Source organism: Danio rerio, chromosome 25, assembly GCF_049306965.1.
Source record: "Danio rerio strain Tuebingen ecotype United States chromosome 25, GRCz12tu, whole genome shotgun sequence".
NCBI lineage: Eukaryota > Metazoa > Chordata > Actinopteri > Cypriniformes > Danionidae > Danio > Danio rerio.
In genome coordinates this window covers 11807720-11829769 of record NC_133200.1, presented here as the reverse complement: position 1 = coordinate 11829769, position 22050 = coordinate 11807720, and the positions used below count along the sequence as shown (strand labels likewise).

Below are 22050 nucleotides of genomic sequence, written 5' to 3'. Positions count from 1 at the left end.
AATACAGTTCATATTACAGTTAAATAATGTGTAATTTATAAAAAATCCTGTGTTGGAGAAGGGTTGGAACTGAACTCTGCAGGGGGTTTTACAGGAACTGATCATAAATCAAGTATTATAGTCTAGAGACTTCATATAAATATTTACAGTTTGTTTTGTTCTGATATGTATGTCTAAATTAATGAACAAAAAACATGCTGAAAGAAAACTAATAATGTAAACAAAACAAAGCTGGAAATGGGTTTACCATGAAGTGTCAGGATAATAATATGATTGTGAATTAAGCTGCTATCATCCGTCACACAAAATGTTTTAATAGTATTTTTATTTTATTAAGAAAACAACCCAGTACATATACATTTATTCGTTTGGCAGATGCTTTAATCCAAACTGACTTACAAATAAGGATAAAGGAAGCACAGGTAACAACATCTTGCAGTTAAATCAGCAGTTGGAATGCAAACTGGAAGTAATGCAGAAATGCTGGTTAGCTCAAAGTCAATCTAACGATCAGCGATAACAACTGTACTGGCGGCTCTTAGGTACTTTTATTTAGTCTACATATATCTGTAAAAATAATGCACACATTCAGCAGACAACAATAAAAATGTCAGGACTTCACGTTTACAATACATGCTTGTTTGTGATTTTCAGGTGTAAAACCATTGGTCTGTTTAGCTACGAAAGGCTGATTTATACTTCTGCGTCAAACGCCGGCATATGCTATGGCGCTGACGCATAGCCCTTCGCCGTGGCCGTCGGCGTTGCTGACGTGCACCTCTCAAAAAATTTAACTACACGTCGCAATGACGCGTATCGCAAGCTCTGTGATTGGTCGGCTTGGTAGCGCTGATAGGTCTAGGCGGGACCGAAAGCCGCATGAATGGTGCGAGCCTGCTGGAGCGATTGTTTACAAGTGTGGAGTCGCATGAAGGAGCTCCGGATGGAAAGTTTTATTTTGTGTTTACCTCATAGTTAAAGTTGTTGCACGTCCGCCGGTCCCTGCCTCAAAATGAGCGAGTTTGAGCCACTTGTACATCCCGGAAGTGTTCAGGAAAAGCAAAACAGCAGCGAAGAAACTCGACACAGAGGAACATTTACACCTCACTTCCAAAAAGCGTTTCGGAAGTGTTAATGCAGACCAACAGAGACTGCGTGCAGAAGTATTATTATTAAATGCACAGCTACGCGCGTTGCATGCGCTGTGGGTTACGCCGGTCAATTGACGCAGAAGTATAAACCAGGCTTAATGGCTCCTCCTGTAGTCACACTAGTTGCTGCTGGTATTGATGCTTTGTCCTTTAGAATAATACTGTTATTAAAAAGGTGGAAAAAGTTGGAGAAATACATGCTGTCCATCTCTCAACAGGGTCGGGTTGATGTGACGAGAGTAAAATGTAATAAACGGCCAACTTAATCCAAAATTCAACAAATAATATTGCTGCAGACGTTATGGCTGTAGGTTTCTGTTTAAAACAATTACAGAACATCAATTGGTTTGAGTCCCAGCTGGGTCAGTTGGCATGTGTGGAGTTTGCATGTTCTCCCCATGTTTGCGTGGGTTTCCTTCGGGAGCTACAGTTTAAGTGGCTTCCTGTTGTGGTTCATGTGTTGCTGTTGTGCCAATGCTTTCTTCAGATGCTAAAAAATAAAGTTAGTTTTTAGATAGACAACAGAATGTGCAAAAGTGTAAACTTATATGAAATTATATAGAAGAATCATTTGAGTAAGCGGTTCTCAGCCACGTTTCTGGAGGACCACCAGCACTGCATGTTTTGGATGTCTCCTTTGTCTCTCACACCCATTACAGGTCTTTCAGTCTCTGCTAATGAGCTGATGATCTGATTCAGGTGTGTTTGGTTAAGGAGTCATGTAAAACGTGCGGAGCTGGTGGTCCTCCAGGAACGTGGTTGAGAAATACTAGTTTAAGTAATCACTTGCACATTATTTAAATCACATAAAAAAGACAAAATTATATTTATTAAACAAAACACTCACTTGAAGAAGGGGAATAATCTTTTTTGGGCGAGGCTACAATAAAAAGCATTAAGGAATATTATGAAATTGCTTTAATTATCTTTAGGCGTTTTAATTTTTCTTACAAAGTGAATCCTACCTGCTTGTCTCATCCAGCATTTATATATGACGACTCCAGTTATAAACACCAAAACCAGAGACAAAACTATTAACACTGCGGGAATCACTGATTTAAATAGTTCTCCCGGGTCAAATTCTGCAACAAGACATTAAAAAAAGATCACAAACAGATCACAGTTCTGTGATATTTTGAAAGTATTTTCACCTTGTTACCTAAAGTGATGTCCAGTTTCTTGTCCAGACTGAGATGTGTGGCAGAGCAGGTGTATTTGTGTTTTTCTCTCTCCTCTCCTCTGATCTCCAGACTCTTCCTCATCTGGTACGTCCCGTCTCCATTGGGCAGCAGATCTCCTCCAGTGACCCCATGATCAGATACAGGCTGTCCATCTCTCAACAGGGTCAGGTTGATGTGACGAGGGTAAAACCCTGTCGCCAAACAACTCACACGAAACCCTCCAGAATCTGAGTTTGCTTTCAGAATGAGTCTGACTTTGGGTTTGACTGGAAAAGAGACAACAGAAAGAGAATCTTTTGATATATTGTAGCCTGAAAAATGCTAAAAGTAAATTATTTGTCAACTTTCTATGCTGGAGTCTGTCATTTTACCTTTTCTATTGATTTGATTTCTCCTTTTTATAAGGTAACCTTTGAGTGTTTTGAAGTAAAATGGATGTATTAATGTTTCACAGAGGTACTTGACGTATTCATGATGAATATGATGCACAGGAGCCGAGACATTTAAAGTACCCTGGTATGTAAGCTTCTTGTCAACATATCGCACCTCATCTGTGATACATCCTTCAAAAGTATTTTGTGAAATAATTTGTCCTGGTTCACTATCGGCCCTTAGGTCAAGCACAACCAGCTGCTGTAGGGCAAAGACACCTTTAACAGAGAGAGAACGTCTTTAAGAAAAAGTGTTTATGATTTAAAAATTTCACAATCACAAAACAAAGATTATACTTAAAGTTATTTATTATATGTTTTGTACAATCATCATTTTTTATTAACTTTAAATGGCTATTTAGTTGAATATAACAATAAAAAATACTTACCATCAGTTTTATTCAATTTTTTTGTTGCTAATCCCCATTTGTCCTTAAAAGTTGAACGCATAAAATCATGTATGATGAGGTGATCTTTTGAACCATACAAATCATCTTCAGCTGTTGTGTTTCCTCTCGGAAAAAAAGTCTTTGTATCACTGTTATAGTACATAACTGTGATATCATCCAACATCAATACATAACTAAATTCAGGAAATGGTGTTTGTCCTTTAATGTACGTTGCAACAACCCATAAAGAATGAGAGCCTGTGGGAAATAAAGTAGAAAAATTAAAACAATAATAAAAATAAATGAATAAATCATCATTTGTTTTGTAACTTTTGTTCTGTTTTTATCTAAATTTAGATTTAACATGTTTAACATTCTTCATCGCATCACAAGTTTCTATGAAACCAGGAAATGTTATATCTAAACAGACATGCTAACCATGGTGTTTCATTGTGTTGCATAAATCTGTACAAAAAATGTATTCCGCTGACAATGTTGAATGGATGATTCAAGACAAGTCATTTGCTTATAATTAAAATTATTATTTCAAATAACATCAAATATTTTCAAACAACTTAAGCATTTGTAATTATTGTTTTATATTTACATTTATTTTTGGATGCTAAACTTGGCATCTTAGACAAATTATATATTTGATTCCACTTGTACCTTTACATTTTGTGACATAAACCCAAAGGAAAAAAAATAGTACTGCAAGTAGCCATTTATTACAATTTCATCATACCTTTCTCATTTTATCCTTTTTCAATTACCTTCATTATTATAATCTTTTAATAATATATATTTAAACAACTTTTTAAATTGATTATTATCCTGACATTGTTTGAGAGTCTGATCTAGAGTGTTCCATAGTTTTACACCACACACAGACATGCACAAACTTTTTAAAGTTATCCTTGTTTTCAGCCTCCTAAAATGTAGTTCTTCTCTCAGATTAGATCATCCTTGTCTTCCCTCAAAAAACTTTTGCATGCATTTTGGAAGTATTTTTTTCCCATATAGCTTTAAACATAATTTGTGCTGTTTTAAATTTAACCATATCGTTGAACTTGAGTATATAATTTGAAAAATAAAGGATTTGTATGTTGTAAGGACGTTTTTCTGCATTGTACGTATGGATCGTAAATTAGATTTATATGTATTCCCCCAAATTTCAACACAGTAACTTATATATGACAACAATAACAATAAATTTCATGAAAAAGAAGAGGTAAGTAAAATAATAGACAAATGATTTATGTGGTAATGGGGTGAGAAAGTATTTTTTTGTTAATGATATTTTATGTATGATATTTCTGTTCAAAGATAAATAAATCAAATCAAATCAATGTAAATTTATTTATTTTTATTTTTTTGCTTTTTAGGCTTGCAGATACTGTAGATAAGCCTTACTAGAAGTACATTCTGTTTCAGAGCTAAATTTTTTTTGCCTGAACACGATGGCATCGACCGTAAATGAGTGACCACACATTTCAAAAAGCGTTAGAAAATAGATGAAATGGAGAATTGCCTCTGGCGATTATGTTTTGGTTACACCAGCAACCAAAGCAACGCCTGAGGTGTGGAGAATGAAAGTGTTTTGAGAATGTACATAATTAGAATAATGGGTCATATAAATGTGTGCGCACATTTGAAAAATATCAGGCTGTAAACGGCTTTAGACATTTAAATAGCAGTCAGGCAAAATGTAGGTCAAGTTAGGGCCAAAATTTGTCGCTCCTAACTTTTAATTTGTACATAATATTTCTTATAGCACTGATATAGTGGTTGAAAAAACACAACAGATCTATTAAGCAGGTTTAAGAACTTGTTTGAAATCTTACCTTTAGGAGCTGCAGCTGGAAGTAAAAACAAAAGGAGAAAAATAATTTTGCACATATTTCTAGCAGATTGTATCAGCACTCACTTCTGCTCACTACAAAACCACACTTCTTTGAGAGAAATGACTGTTTACTGATCGCTGATAAGCATAGCTTCCTTGATTTTCCAGTTTAGCAAGTCAGTAAACATGACTCCATCTGATTAAAAAAAACTGAAGTGTATCCTTGGATTAGTGTGCAGAAATGGATGACTATTCTACTACTAGAGATTCAACAAATGCTTTAGTTATTTTGATCTGATAGTCAGAAACGTTCACCTGCTTGCGACAGGAACTCCCGTAACGTAATATGAAATGTTGTGAGAAATTGTCGAAATTCAAAAGACTTTTTTTTAACTCAGAATTGCGACTTGTAACTAAGAATTGCGACTTTATAACTCGGAATTCTGACTTAACTCGTATTGTGAATTTATAACTCAGAATTCTGACTTAATAACTCGGAATTGCGACTTAACTCAGATTTCTGACTTTATCATTTTATATATATATATATATATATATATATATATATATATATATATATATATATATATATATTCATTCATTCATTTTTTTGTCGGCTTATTCCCTTTATTACTCCGGGGTCGCCACAGCGGAATGAACCCCCAACTCATCCAGCAAGTTTTTATGCAGCAGATGCCCTTCCAGCCGCAACCCATCTCTGGGAAATATTTTTTTTAAATAAATTCTTCATTTTTTTTGTCATTCAGTGGCGGGAATGGGCTTCCATAGGATACTGTAAGATGTCTGGGGGAAAGAATTAACTGACCACCGGTATGCAATAAATAATTATGTATTAGACAGCTTTATTTTTTTTAAAGGTTTGACAGGTTTAAATAATTATGTATTAGACATAAGCCAACTCTTAATTTTATAAGTATAAGTATTATAAGTATTGCACATAATATTCTAAATTTGAAAAATTCACTGCATACAATACAGCTGGAAATGTCAGTCGTCATGGTTCATCTGTTCTTTGGATGTTCACCACTTCTGTGGCAATAATTCTTTGGGTAAAACTTTATTTTACTATTAACTACTAAATTATTTCTTACAATTCTGGGATATTGGTTGTTTAATAGCACTTATGATAGTACGATTGTACATTCTACCCAAAACCCTCTTAAGGAAAGAGAAATTCCATGTGCTTTGCTTTCAATCCATACAGCAGTGAACAGACACACATTATTTACCCCCTCAACCTACAATCCCTGCTGGTGCCAAGACTCGAACCTGTGACCTTTTAATTACAAGTCCATACTCTCTAACCATTGGTCTGAAAGAGCTAAAGATCTAATGGTTTGTTAATTGTAAAAAGTGTGACCATTACTCAATTACTATCCTTTTATTTAGTTTCTGATTCAGGGGTCGCCACAGCAGAATAAACAGCCAGTTACTCTGGCAGTGGCAAAGGATTTATGGGGTGTATGCCCTTAGTTAATTTCATAACTTCCGTTCGCTGAGCCACAATGCTGCCATTATTTGTCCTTTAATTAAGCTGGCCTCTGTATCATCATTTTTTATTGTTTGTTTATTTATTTAATTCAAAGGGACTTACAATAATGGTTAAAGGAAGCACAGTTCACAAAACTGTGGTATGTCAACTGATATGTGTGTTACGTTTTAGTTTTTCTAGGAAATAATGCAGATTAATTCAGTCAATGTGAAAATCAACAACATTTTCTGGTGGCTCTTAATAATTATTTTTGTTTAGTCCACATTTTGGCTGAAATATCTGATACAAACCAATGCATACATTAAGCAGACAACAATTAAAAATGTCACTACTTTTCTTATTGCTGCTGTTATTGATGTTTTGTCCTGTTGAATCGTACCATTATTAATAAGATAAAAAGCTGGAAAAACAAGCTGTCCATCTTTCAACAGGTTCAGGTAATGAGACGAGAGTTAAAAAATAACCCAAGAACTCTCTCAAGAACTCACCTGCAGTCTCAATTTCTTCACTTTAGCCTCATGAAGTTGTCAGTTTTGTTTGTTGTGCGTATGAAATCATTTTTAGAAATATTTTTTACACACCTTTTTCTACATTTATAAAACAATATTTCAAATGCATATTAGTGTAAAGAATACCTAAAACAAAAATTGGTTCAAATGTAAAATAAAAAGGAACAATTTAAAATACAAAAAAATTTGCTGGTAAATTCCACTCATTCTAACTAACAGCAAGTCAAACATTGAATTTCCCATCAACGTCTGAAGGAAAAAAAAATACAAATAAACCATTTAAAAGTGTTAAGATTTCTGTTCATTGTAATAAAATCAACTCTTGAGTGCATGAGCCATCAGTTTGTAAAGGGAAAAAAGAAAAGCCGCAAACTAAATCCAAAATTCAACAAATAATATTGCTTTTAAAGCAGAAGTTATGGCTAAATGAGCCACCTCTAGACAAATAACAGAAGATGAATTTGCTATCACAAGATTATATTCTAGTTGCAGTGCAACACACACTAGAGTCAAAATCACTGCTTGGTATACACTAGATGCTTGGTACTTGGTTCTTTTTCATTTCCTTAATCTTCCACCCATCTCAATAGGTTCCTGTTGTTCAGGCGGTGATGCTGTAAAAAAAAATAAAAAATGAAACTAATATACAAATGTTGACAAGAAACAATCTATTGGTATTCACTTACACAAAAAAATGACAATATTTAAAAGCAAATCACTCGCTTGAAGCAGAGAGGCATTAATAAAATTTGAAAATGATGATTTATTTTCAGGTGATTTTATTTTCTCACAAAGTAAATCCTACCTGCTTGTTTATTCATGCATTTGTGTATGAGGACAGCTGTAAGCACCAACACCAGAGACAAAAGCACCACTACGGGAATCACTATTTTAACTGGGTAACTGGGGTCAAATTCTGCAACAAACATATTTAAATGCAAGTGAGAAACAGATCAGAAACAGTTCAGTGATGTGTTGAAAGTTTTCACTGTACATTTCATTACCGAAATCAACATCTAGGTTTTTGTCCAGGTGTTTGGCAGAGCAGGTGTATTTGTGTTTTTCTCTCTCGTCTGCTCTGATCTCCAGACTCTTCCTCATCTGGTACGTCCCGTCCCCATTGGGCAGCAGATCTCCTCCAGTGACCTCATGGTCAGATACAGGCTGTCCATCTCTCAACAGGGTCAGGTTGATGAAATAGGGGTAAAATTCTGACGCCAAACAGCTCAAGCGAAACCCTCCAGATTTTGGGTGTACTTTCTTAATCAGTCTGACTTTCGGTTGTACTGTGAATGAAATAAAGTATGTTCAGATGTGGCCCTTTCACAATCCTATGTAGATAAAAATCAGAGAAAAAAAAGCTGAAGACCAACCTTTTCTGTTTACTTGAACTTGTCTTTTTACTAAATAACCTCCGAGGGTAGTCATGCAGACTGGGTAATATATACTCTTAAATTGCATCTGGAAATACTCCAAAGGTACAGTTGCCATGTTGTTTTGGCACTGACATGTAAAATTGTTACCATAAAAACTCACTTCATCTGTAGTGGAGCCACTAAAAGCAATCTTCAAAATCATTTGTCCAGTCTTATTATTGTCCAACAGCTCACAATGCCAGGCAATTTGAAAAAGTTGAGGACCTGTCAGTAGAAAACAGATTAACCTAACAGCTTTAAGGAGATGAGGCAAGCACCCAAATGTAGCAAATGAAAACAATTTTATTTAATAAAAGGAAAACAAAATAACTTGAAGACACATAGACACTGAATTTATGATCACAGTCCAGCACAGGACAGCACACTAGGAGAATAAATAGAGAAGACAAACCAATGAACAGACAGGCGTACAGGTGAAAATAATAATTACAAACAGGATAACAAGGTGGGTGAGACAAGACTCTAGACAAAAGAACACATAATACAAAACACAACAAACCATGTGTTTACATAGAAACAGGACTAGAACATGCAACCAACAGCCACGTTTCCTCTATCGTGCTTAAGGCGAGCTAAGGCCAGTCGCATTTACATTGTCAAAGCGGGGCTTTCTCGGGGCCAGCAGCCGGCCTTTTTCGGCCCGTTGAATACCTTGGGCCAAAGAGGGTCAGCTGGGGCTTCGGGTAGAGTGAAAGGTGAGGCGGACACTAGTTTTCCAATCGCACACGAGTACATGCGCCAAACAAATATACAAATAAATAAGGGAAAGAAAACATCTTCCCTAATAGGCTGGGGTCTTTTTGCGTATGATCGCCCTTATGTTTCCCTTTCAAATGTAAGGCTGTTGCATAAAATAATAAAGTAGTTTTAGTTTATAACTTTCTTTGCTGTGTCCTTCTTGGTTTCAATAACGCATAACAATATTTACACCATGTTAAAGACACAGCAGCCAGTAAAGGTTTTCGAAAGTTTTTGTCAAGTTTAAAAGGTGTGTTTGTGTGCGTTTAGATGCCTGTATGTGAATTTGAAACCGAGCAAAAGAGCGTTCCCTTTTTAGCTCTGTTGATGCCGGGAGCCGTTGGGTTTCTTTTTTTTACACAATATGAATACAACAGACAGACATAAAATTTAACAAATTACGTGTCCGCTTTTGTTGACTCAAAACAATAGTGTCATATCTTGATAAAATAGCCTAAGCTATATTGAAATAATTTAAAGAAGCACAAAAAACTGATATAATAAAATCACATTAAATAAACCAATATAAAACCAACAAAAGCTAGCTATAACAATGTAGGTTTACAACACATAAATCAAACCATTTTAAAGCCATATTAAATTATCATTTTACAAAGGCCTATCGTAAAAACGATTTTAGATATTTTCTAAAAACAAGGTTTGAAATATTATTTATAAAGTATTTGGATATGATGATATTAATCAAATTGTGCAAACAGAGCATTTTTGGGGTGTGTGAAAGCAGAAACTAGGCTACCTTTTTTTAAAAGGTAAAAGCCCTGGCTTGTACTAGCCCGACAGTGGAAATGCGACAAATGAGAGAGCTCACTGACCACGTGCTTACATGAAACAGGACACTAAAGCACATGGTTAGAATTTAAACATGAAACCAGGATGACATTCATACAATGACAAGGACAGACAATGATAAAAAAAAAAACGAGCCAAGAAAACTCAAGCAGAGCACAACATACAAGACATGACAGGACTAGTGCCTGGACTCTGCCACCAAAACAAGAATTAACAAGACTGAAGTGGCAAAATCCTGACTTTAGAATTTAGTAAGTAGAAGTAGAAGTTAAATAACTTCTACGATCAATTGTATTAGTCCTATTATTAGCCCTATCATTCTATGATTAACATAATTAGCAATATTATTAGTTTGATTTAAGAAAAGAAAATCAAAAAATGCAGAACCATTGTAATTTCGGACACTGATTGTATAATATAAACTTGAGCAATTTCCAATAGAATAATTGAACTTACTCTCTGTACTGTTCTGAAATATTAATGTTCCCTTCAATAAGGGCTGCAATTCATTTTTTATTTTATCAAGCATGTCAGAAACAGTCTCATCTTCATTTGTAGTATTATCTCGTGGAATGAATTCATCTCTTTCTGTAATATAAAGCCCTACTGTCAAGTCGTCCAGCATAAATGTGAAACTTATTTGGGGAAATAGGGTGTCTCCTTTAATGTAGGTTCCAAGTATCTGCAGTGAGTGAAAATCTGTGGAGAAAGAATAGGCTTGAAATTAACAAAAACTGGGTTACATTTCCAATCAGGTGTTAGTTAGAAATCAACCAATTAACTTTCACTTTACACTTGCTAAAAAGAACTGAAAGATTTATATAAAATTTAATATTATCCTATTCCCTGGATAGTCTGCTTTATAACACATAAAACATGTTTATGAATTTGCTTGAACAGAGGCTTTAAAATGCAAGTGAAACAGTCAGTTAAGTTTACATTATTTTGCAAATTGATTTCCACTTTGATGAAAATATCCATTACAAATTTGATTAATGTAACCATTTTTAAGAAAAGGGCATGATTTACTATTCCTTGTAACGCAGGTGCCCAGCAATCTTGGAATATAGTTGAGTCTTATATCATGTGGTTGGTTCTGTTCCCTCAGCTAAACAGATACAGTTGAAATAATGGACTGAACACGTAGACTGCAAGGCTTAACTTAACCCAATGTGTGGAGCTGCTGCAAATATAAGTGTCACATAGCAGATGCTGAGAACAGAGGTGAGGATCCAAATGCAATTTAATAATCAAAGTCATACAGGCAGAAGTCAAAAACAAGAGCAAAACAATAACACAAGGGCAATCTAATAATCATGTTCAATAAACAGGCGAGAGGTCAGACTAGGCAGCAATAAATCAAAAAAGATGAACAAGGCTAGATTCAAAAACACAGGAAACCGGCTTTGTAATGTTCATGACAACAAGTGTCGTCGGCAATGTGTGCAATGAAGGAAGGTGAGTTGTATTTATAGTCCTTGTAATAAGTGTAGATCAGGGGTCGGCAACCCAAAATGTTGAAAGAGCCATATTGGACCAAAAAAAACAAAAACAAATATGTCTGGAGCCGCAAAAAATTAAAAGCCTTATATAAGCCTTATAATGATGGCAACACATGCTGTATGTATTTAAATTAGCTATATTAGCCTACCTTAAAAATGACTTCGTTGGCTACAAATACATACTGAGCCTTCATGATTAAATGTTCATTTCCCTGCAGTGCATCCTGTAGAGAGTGACGCGCCACGTGACTACTCTGTTGTACGATGCCGTCTCAAGTTTAACTTAATTACAGTATATTAATGAATTATGTTTAATGTTCAAGTTTAACTTCATTACAATATTAATTAATTGTAAAAAACGCAGCCTGCCATTTCCATTTCAAGATCAGCTCGAGTCATTCCTGGGAATGTGCTCAACAAGGAAGGGTTAATCTCCAGGGGTGTGTGTCAAGGAAAGACAGTCTAATTTTTTCCTTTCGCAACTCGCAAAATCTGCTCTCAAATGCAGTTTGCATATCAACGATCGCACTTTGTAAATAATCACCGTTGAGTGAGTGATCGGGATGGACTTCTTTGAATTCTCTCAGGGAGGGAAAATGAGAAAGCGTGCCCCGCTGTACATCTTTGGCAAAGACAGCTTGCACTCCATGGCGCATCACACAGCCGCCGGTTTGTTTACAACAGCTACCTGCCTGGCATCCCACCCTGCTGATAGAAACGTGTGTCGCAGGCTATGACGCAAATCTTCGTTGACAGAAATGTTGAAATTAAATATTCTACACACTTTACAGCATTGGAAAACGTTAAGATTGTTTGTCCTCCTATAGAAACCATATTAAAACAAAAAATATATTTACCTCCCTCATCGTTTTCCATTTTCAAACATTTTTTGAAAAAGTTCCAGGGAGCCACTAGGGCAGCGCTAAAGAGCCGCATGCGGCTCTAGAGCCGCGGGTTGCCTACCCCTGGTGTAGATGATCAACAGCTGTGTCTGCGTGTGAGTGTTCGGATTATTGTCAGCTGTTGCAGGAGTTGATGAGCGCAGGAAGTTCTAGGAGTTGTAGTTTGTTTAGCAGTAATCTCCTATATAGAAAACCCATCTGGCAATTTGAACAAACTGCAGGAAGTAAATCACCAGTGGAGACAACGCCACTGGCAATCATAACAAGTATCAGATGTGTGTCTAATACAAAAAAAATATATTTTTTTCCTCTTTTTGGTTATCGATTGTTTGAGCACATCGGTTCCCTCTTTGTATTACCTTGCCTGACTAGGGCTGTTTCTCAATTCCGATAACTAGGCCCACATGGAATCTGCGTGCACAGAATTCTGCAGATTTTTAACCCATCATTAATCTTGTTTATTTACTTGAGTAAATGTGTGTAAATCTATATTTATTCAGTTTTTTAATTATTTACAGTAATACTATTGACTAATATGAAAATGTTCAACTGATTTATGTACAGTGCAGTTTGTAAAGTATTATTTTCTGTTTTTTAGTAGATCTATTATATGATAAACTTGCTTTGTTTACCAAATAAATTGAATCTAACTGGATTTCCATTTTAAACAAGAAATAAAAGTAAAAAAATATATAATTTTTTATTTAACATATTAAGGTTTTAGTCATGATGCTCCCAAAAGCCTTGTGCATAGCCGTGCATTTATACTTCTGCGCGCTGTTTCTCTTGCTCTGCAATACACTTCCGAAACGCTAGTTGGCAGTAGGTGTTTATTTTTCTCTGTGTGACACCACTACTGCTATTTGGCATTCTGTGTCACTAAGCAATAAGACTACACTACATATACATATATAGTAAGTTTATTAATTTATTTCTTTTCTTTTCGGCTTAGTCACTTTATTAATCGGGGGTCGCGACAGCGGAATGAACCACCAACTTATCAAGCACGTTTTTAAGCAGCGGATGCCCTTCCAGCCACAACCCATCCCTGGGAAACATCCACACACACTCACTCACACACATACACTACGTACAATTTAGCTTATCCAATTCACCTGTGCCGCATGTCTTTGGACTGTGGGGAAAACCGGAGCACCCGGAGGAAACCCACGCGAACGCAGGGAGAACATGCAAACTCCACACAGAAACGCCAACTGACCCAGCCGAGGCTCGAACCAGCAACTTTTTTGCGGTGAGGCGACAGCACTACCTACTGTGCCACTGCCTCGCCTTACTAAAGGCTATATTAGACACAAATTTTATGCCAGTATTTTACATTTACATTTGCAATTCACATCCATAACTTCACACATTGGGTTCAATTAAGCTTTACAGTCTCCATGTTTAGTCAAGTACTTCAACTGTATCTGTTCAGCTGAAGGAATGGAACCAACTCCGTGACATCAGACACAGCGATATTTCAAGATGGCTTCACCCTTGAGCTAAAAGCTACAGTAAAACAGGCTGTTTTCTTTAAAATGGTTACAATAATCAAGTTTGTCAAATATATTTTTTCATCAAAGGGAAAATCAATTTACAAAATGTAAATGACATAATCATGTAAACTTCACTGACTGCTTCACCTCAACTTTAAAGGGATAGTTTACTGAAAATGTCACTTTTCCACTATTTTTTAAACTGGAGTTTCTTTCATACAGTATGTTGCACACAACAGATATGTTGTGAAGAAAGCTGGAAAAATATAATTGTTTTACACTGTATTTTTTTCTAAACCTGTAATTGTTTTTTCTTTGTCTTTCAGCTTTCCTAAACATATCTTATTTACTGTTCAACAGAACAAAGAAACTCAAACAGGTTGGAACCCACTGGAAAGTGAGTGAGCACTGCTTAAACTTTCATTTTTAAATGAACTATTCCTTTAAACATTAACAAAACAAAGCGTAAAGGGATTTGCACAAAGAAAAGTGTCAAAATAAACCTAAACATAACAGAGAATCACACGAGTTGTGGTGTGTGAAAATAAAAAATCCTGAATGTGATAATTAAATTGAAAGTTTGAAGTATATTAGCCTATTTTTGTCTGACACAGGTCAAAACATTTTCAGGTATTTTTGAAAATCTGGAGCCCCTTTAGGTAGTTTTAATTAGTAGTTAAATTAATAGTTAATTTCCTAGCCAACAAGAAGCCACTTAACTTTCGCACATGGGCAGCCAAAGGAATCACACAACTTCAACATATCTTTATTAATAATAATCTGGCACCATTTCCCCATATAGCCCAGACATACAGCATTGGGAGTAATTGCTTTTTGGAATATTTACAAATCAAATCATCAATTAAGTCAAAATTACCTAACCAATCAATCAATCTAGACCTTCCACCTCAAATCTCAGAGTTTATTAATATATCTCCCTCCAAAAAATTGCTCTCCCAAATATACAAAATGATATCAAAATCAGACAATGCATTAGTTCTACCAACCACTAAATGGCAAACAGACTTATTAATCCCAATGCTGCATTCTGGACTCAAATTTGCAAAAACACATTTTCCATGACTAAAAATGCTAACTTACAACTTATACAGTACAAAGTACTTCACAGATCACATTTAACTGGGCAGAAATTATTTAAAATAGGTTTCACTTCAGAAATATGTTCACATTGCACACAAAACACCCCAGACACATATCTTCATGCCTTATGGCATTGCACTTCAATTACATCATTTTGGGAAAAGGTTACTGACTCACTCTCCAACTTAATGGGTTGTCACATCCCACTGTGTCCCTCCCTCTGCATATTAGGTGACATATCCACAATCAATATAAATAATACAAATGGTCAGTTTCTGCTGGTGGCTCTAACTATCGCAAAGAAAACTATCCTCATGAACTGGAAATCAAGAAATACCATTCACATCTCATACTGGAAAAACTTATTAACAGAATACATCTCCATTGAAGATCCTCTTTGCCTGAAGCCATTCCCTAACAACACCTTCATCAGTACATAAACAAGAGGGGATTAAATCTAATTTAAAATAAATAAATCAATTGGGAAAAAAAAGTATAATGTAAACAATTAAAATAAAAGAATCATAATTCGGTCTTTATATACTTCTTTACTTTCCCTTTTGTTCTATTTGTTCCCCTTTCCTGTTTCTATCAATGTTATTTATTCATTTTATTATTATTATTATTTATAATATTTGTTTTCTATTTATTATTATTATTATTATTATTATTATACATAAATTATTATTTTTTATATACCAGTACTTCTCCTGACCAGTCCAACAACAGATTAAAAAAAAAAAAAAAAAAGGAATAAGTATGAAGGGGGAAAAAAGGAGAGAAAGAAAGAAAGAGAAGAGGAGTGAGAAGAGAGGCAAAAAAGGAAAGAAAAAAAAATCTACTTGCATGTAATTCACAGGGTAAAGTGTAACGTAGGCATGGCAGTCTGGGCACTGCACTGGACTGATCCATGCCACACGTTACACTTTTTTTAATGCATCACAAAGCAACTGACAAACACTATATACCTCAATGCCCATCACACAACTACAACCTCCTCAATTTATTGTTACAGCTGTTATTATTTTTATTATTATCATTATTATTAGTATTATTATTATTACCAGCATGAGTATATTATAGTTATCAAGTTAATAATCTATCATACATATCTTTAATATTATTCTTCCATGTGGGTTTGTATAATTCATAATTAGCATTGATATAGTGTTTTCTTTTTTATTTATTTAGTTTTTATTATTATTATTCTTTTTTTTTCATTGCTTTGTTTGCTGAACTTTATTTTTCTTCTCTCTTATTGTTTCTTTTCTTTTTCTTCTACTCCTCCCCTTCCTTTTCTGTTTTTTTAATTTTAATTTTTATTTTATTTATTTATTTTTATTATTATTATTTTATTAATTTTAGTTTATTATCATTAGTTTATTTTCTCTTTTCCTCTCTCTCCCCTTCTACTTACTACTTACTACTATTATTATTATTTATTATTATTATTATTATTATTTATTATTATTATTACTTGTCCTCTCCCTGATTTCCCATCCTCCCCTCTCCTCGACACCTTTGTCATAAATGGTATTATTTTTATTTTTTGTAATCATTATTATTATTATTACTGTTCTGACTTGTCCTGTTATCTTTCCATTATCATTATTACAAGTATTTATACCATTATCATTATTAAGGTTGCAATTGTTGTAGTTGTAGTGGTAGTAGTTGTAGTAGTAGTAGTAGTTGTAGTTGAAGTAGTAGACAGTGTAATAGTATCGATTGTTATTGAGTAATTGTTACAGAGATTATTGAAGTAGTAGTTCATGTAAGTAGTAGCAGAAGTAGTAATGGTGTGGTAGTTACAGTAGTAGTAGTAGTCGTTGTTGGTGTAGTAATATCAGTAGTAGATGTTGTTGATGTAGATGTAGTAGAAGTGATTGTGGTGGTGGTAGTAGCAGTAGTAGTAGTAGTAGCAGTAGACGTTGTTGTATTAGTTGTAGCAAACGCTATAGTAGTATCAGTAGTGGTAGTCGTTGTAGTAGTATCAGTTTTAGTAGACATTGTAGTAGTAGTAGTCGTGGTTGTGGCTGTAGTAGAAGCAGTAGTAGTTGTAATATAAGTAACTTTCTGTAGTAGTAGTTGGTGTAGCACTTGTGATTTATTATTATTGTTGTCAGTTATTACTGTTGTCCTTTCTTTCTTTTTACTCTTATTTTTGCTATCATACATTAATAAGCATTGTTGTTACTCCCTACCTCTGACTGGTTTCTTTCTATATGTTTTATCTATATCTGTGACACTTGCTTCATTTATTGACTGTTATTGTTCCTTATGTATGTACTCTGACCTGTCCACCAAGTTACCTTTACATGCATACACACACTCACACGCACACACTCACGCACATACCAGTACATGACTATATTGTTGTTGTTTTTGTTTTGTTTTTGTTTCGTTGCTTTGTATTTGTTATTTGTTGACGTTTTCTTGTATTTGTATGATTTTTGCACATTCTAATAAAAAATTCAAAAAAACAAAAAAATTAATAGTTAATTAGTAGATAATTTAATAGTTAAATAAGCACATTGCTATTCAATTGCAATTCCAAAAGAGAGTTTCTCTCAAAAGATATTTAAGTTAGTTAAAAAAACACGCTCCTCCTCATGATATTTTACACCCATTTTTTTAACTTAAGCCAGTTTTGCAGCATTTCTTTTCATACACTGAAGAAAGTGAAACTACGTTGTCTTACATTCAAAGAACATTTTTATATAAAATTATGATTTTATTCAATTTGCCTTAAAGCAAAAATATAAAATAAAAAATTACCCCCTAGATAAAACTAAAAGCATAATTTTTTTTTCCTGAAAGTATTTTACTTTAAACCATCAGTTTTATGTCATGTGAGTACATAAAAAATGCACTGCTATTCAGGATTGATTGATTTTTAATGGTTTAATTACCATTTTGCATGACATTTAAAGCCATACTGAAAGCTCCAGCAGTTTACCTCAGAAATAACTGAGAAAATGAAAATAAAATAACCAGGAGCCATAGCATAGCTTAACATTACGTGTATGTTTTTTAGATAAGTCCAAAGTCAAATTTGACATTAATTTTATAGTAAAAAAAAAGTAGGCAAAATTTTTACCTAAGTATTGAATAATTCATGGTCTATACCAGGGATGTCAAACTCTGTTCCTAACTGGCTACAGCCCTGCACAGTTTAGTTCCAACCCTAATTAAACACACCTGATCAAACTAATTGAGTCCTTTAGGCTTGTTTTAAATGTACCAGTAAGTGTGTTGAAGCAGAGTTGGAACTAAACTGTGCAGGGCTGCGGCCCTCCATTGAGTTTGACATCCCTGGTCTACACTAAAACAATATTTTACCTTTGAGTGAATGTATTTGTTTTCTTGGGTAAGCTAAATATTTTAAGTATTAAATTACATTTATCATTTTAATTTTCAAAATAAAAAATTAAGGAAAATTAAAAAAAAAAAAAAAAAAAAAAAAAAAATATATATATATATATATATATATATATATATATATATATATATATATATATATATATATATATATATATAAGTATATATATATATATATATATATATATATATATATATATATATATATATATATATATATATATATATACATACTTTTATTGTATAAAAATACTTAGTAAAAATACATATATATTAATGTCTTTATAGTAAACACTGTTTTTACTTTATGTGAATTTTTTTGTTTCAACCAAGTCAAAATAAAAAATTAAGGAAAATTAAAAATATATAAAATTACCTATATATATATATATATATATATATATATATATATATATATATATATATATATATATATATATATATATATATACTTTTATTACATAAAAATACTTAGTAAAAATACATATATATTAATGCCTTTGTAGTAAACAGTGTTTTTACTTTATGTGAATGTAATTTCTTTTCTTGACCACAATAAATATTTTTGATTTAAGATAAAGATTGGACGAAAGTAAAGATAAACTTTGAGAAAAAAAAGTTAGCTGTAACAAATAATTTTACATTATACAGTAATAATACAATAATGTATCAAGTTTTTTCAGTGTAGAGACCCAGTGTTATTATCTTTATAAGTGAACTTGCTGTGGTTTTGGTTTCATTTTGGAATGAAGCATATTAAAATGTTCATCTAACTTAATCTACTAACTCCATTTTCAGATCTCTGCAGTGTTTATTTAGCAGTTTGCACATTCAAAAGGACAAAAACTCTATGAAACAAACCTTTTTTTGAGTTAAACTTTAACAAAGAAAAGATGATTATAAACACAAAATCTGATTCCACCTAAAGTAATGCAGTAACCATTGTATCATGCTTTATATAATTTTGCAATTATGTATTGTAAAGAACATTCTACATGAGCACAAAATATTTTTTTGAATTTTCACTTTGGGCAAAGTGAAAACAGAATTTTTCTCGTCGGACAAAAGTGTCTGCTAAATTCATTTGTAGATTTCATAATTGTTCTGCATCAAAATTCATAAGATAATAGAATCTTAGAAAGTGTGTTGAAGACTGAAGTGTACAGGGCATGTTTTCTAAAACAAAACACAAAACACTGCATCTATTTAACACAAATACATATTAAACAAAATCCTACCAGTTAAAACAGAGGTTGGACCTGACAGCAGAAACAGAACAAATAATACTTTGCCAATCATGTTCTCAGATGTCCGAGCCATTTTCCTCAAGTTGCATTGACTGCATGAGGTGTGTAAAGTTTTAATGAAAGGTGTAATAAAGTTTGAAACACGTCTTGCAAGATTTTTTTAACATACAAGGAACAAGGAAGATAAAAACAACAAAAACAATGTTCAGTAGAAGCCTGATGATGCTCCAAATAACTCCTTTGTAGTGTCTCTTTCACCAAAGATACTACATTTTTAGTTTATAAGTCTTATGATTATGTCTTCTTCGGTTTTGGTAAGGAGTATTCTGTACCATCAGGCGTCAAGAAAAAGCGATTAATGTTGATGTAAGCAAAGTATATCTACTGTGAGCTCCATGCAAATCAACAAAAAATCTGTTGTTCTGATTCTAAAAATAGAGAAAAATATAAAAACATGAATAAACAATAAAAGTATGTTGAAAATCAGCTTCCTCAATTAGATATCACACAACTGCCACAAATCCGTGTCAGGAAATAAACTTATAGACTAAACTATCACATAATGTCTATTTACCATTCTGCACTCAAAACTCTTATATATATATATATATATATCCTGCTGAAGTACAAGGGCAGCCAGATATATATTTTTCCTGACAACACTCCCGAGGTCGCTGTGCTTTTGGTCCGATCAAGCGAGCTTTACGCGCAACTGGCGTGAAATGGTCGCTGCGCTTTCCAGCAAAACTGATGTTGAATTGACAAGCGAGGTAGAGGACTAATAACATTATTTGTAGAGAGTGGACCCTTTCGAGTTTTTTTTTCTTCTCTCTCTCCATTACTAAAGATTGCTATTTTTATTTTTACATTTATTTGTGTGGCTGCTGTTTTTCTTTTAACAGACCTAGGTAAGATTTGTGCTCTTTGCTTTGTTCTCTTGCTGGCTCCGTGAATGGGGGGAAAATGCTGTTCTGCACTGGGGTATGGGGTGGGGTTGGGGCTGTTACCACATTGTTTTATGTTGCACCAATTGTTTACGCAATTATAAGTTCTCGTGTAAATAAGCTGGATGGGTTTTCTGATGTTTTCTTTCTGATTGTTATATTAATGATTGTTAGAAAAAACAAAATATGAATGTGAGTTTTGTCAGTTGGATTGTAAGAGTAATGGGGCACCCGATAAAACGTGGCAAAGTGTTTGCACATTTAAAGTCTTCTTTATCAGCTGATATAATTTTTCTTTAAGAGACTCATATTAGAGCTAATGAACAGTTAAGACTGCGGGCAAATTGGATCTCTCAATTATATCAAGCAACATTTTCTTCCAAGGCAAGAGGTGTGGCTATTCTTTTCAAAAAGATGTTATTTTATCGGGCTGTATTAACAATGTTCCAATCACATGTGTTAATGTGTATGGGCCCAATATTGATGACCCAGCTTTTCTTAGGAAATTATTTGGACTCCTTCCAGGTACCAATGCTACTAACGTAATAATCGCGGGAGACTTTAATTGTTATTTAGATTCTTATCTTGACCGCTCTTCAGCTCGTGTTCCATCTCCTATCCAGTCTGTTGGGGTTCTAAAAAGTCTTATTAAGTCCATGAATTTTGTGGATGTATGGAGATTACTGAATCCTACTGGTCGGGATTTTTCCTTTTTTTCTCAAGTTCACAAATCTTACTCTCGTATAGATTATTTTATTATTGACTCCAAAATTATAAAAGACGTTGTCCATCTAAATACCATAACATCCTAATTTCGGGTCATAGCCCCGTCTCACTAGGTTTAAGTCTGTCTTTACCAAAGAACCAATATTGTTGGCGTTTTAACCCTAATTTGCTAATGGATAAACAGTTCACCTCATTTCTTTCAAATCAGCTGAGTCAATTTTTAGAGACCAATAATAAAGGAGACGTATCTGACTCATGTTTGTGGGAAACTTGTAAAGTAGTTTTGCGAGGACATATTATTGCTTTTGAATCTGCACATAAAAAGAAAACACGCAAATGACTATTTGAGATTGAAAATATCCTTCCTTCCTTGGAAAAAGCTTTTCAAGAATCCAAAGCACAATCAGACCTTAATCCAATTTTAAAATTGAAATACGAATATAATTCAATTCTGAGTGATCAGGTCTCTAATGTACTATTGAAGCTTTAACAGAAACATTTTGAACTCAGTGACAAAGCAGATACATTTCTTGCTCGTCAGCTTAAAGGGGTGCAGGCCAGTCTTGCCATTCATCAAATAAGAGCTCAAAATGGTGATTTGGTAACGCATCCTAAAGAAATCAATGACTGTTTTACAGAATTTTATAAGCATCTTTATTCTTCAACCAGTTCAGTGATGAGTGACATGGGACACAGCTTTCTCAATAAAGTGAATTTTCCAAAGCTTAGTGAAAGTGCTTAAAAGGAACT

At 33.8% G+C, this 22050-nt stretch overlaps 2 protein-coding genes across 2 annotated transcripts; both read right to left on the bottom strand.

Moving 5' to 3' along the window:
* Positions 1–1176: 1176 nt before the first annotated feature.
* mhc1lga (major histocompatibility complex class I LGA) lies at positions 1177–5108 on the bottom strand. Its single transcript, NM_001327884.1, has 7 exons — positions 4997–5108; positions 3153–3410; positions 2704–2982; positions 2311–2598; positions 2117–2233; positions 1999–2031; positions 1177–1641 (listed from the first exon to the last, which is right to left on the bottom strand). Exons 1-7 carry the CDS (start codon positions 5049–5051, stop codon positions 1583–1585), a joined length of 1089 nt encoding a protein of 362 aa, NP_001314813.1. The 5' UTR covers positions 5052–5108; the 3' UTR covers positions 1177–1582.
* A 2187-nt stretch (positions 5109–7295) lies between these two features.
* Positions 7296–19758, bottom strand: si:dkey-52p2.5. The gene is made up of 6 exons (NM_001327887.1): positions 19622–19758; positions 10458–10700; positions 8391–8657; positions 8022–8303; positions 7823–7933; positions 7296–7631 (listed from the first exon to the last, which is right to left on the bottom strand). Exons 1-6 carry the CDS (start codon positions 19701–19703, stop codon positions 7576–7578), a joined length of 1041 nt encoding a protein of 346 aa, NP_001314816.1. The 5' UTR covers positions 19704–19758; the 3' UTR covers positions 7296–7575.
* Positions 19759–22050: the final 2292 nt, after the last annotated feature.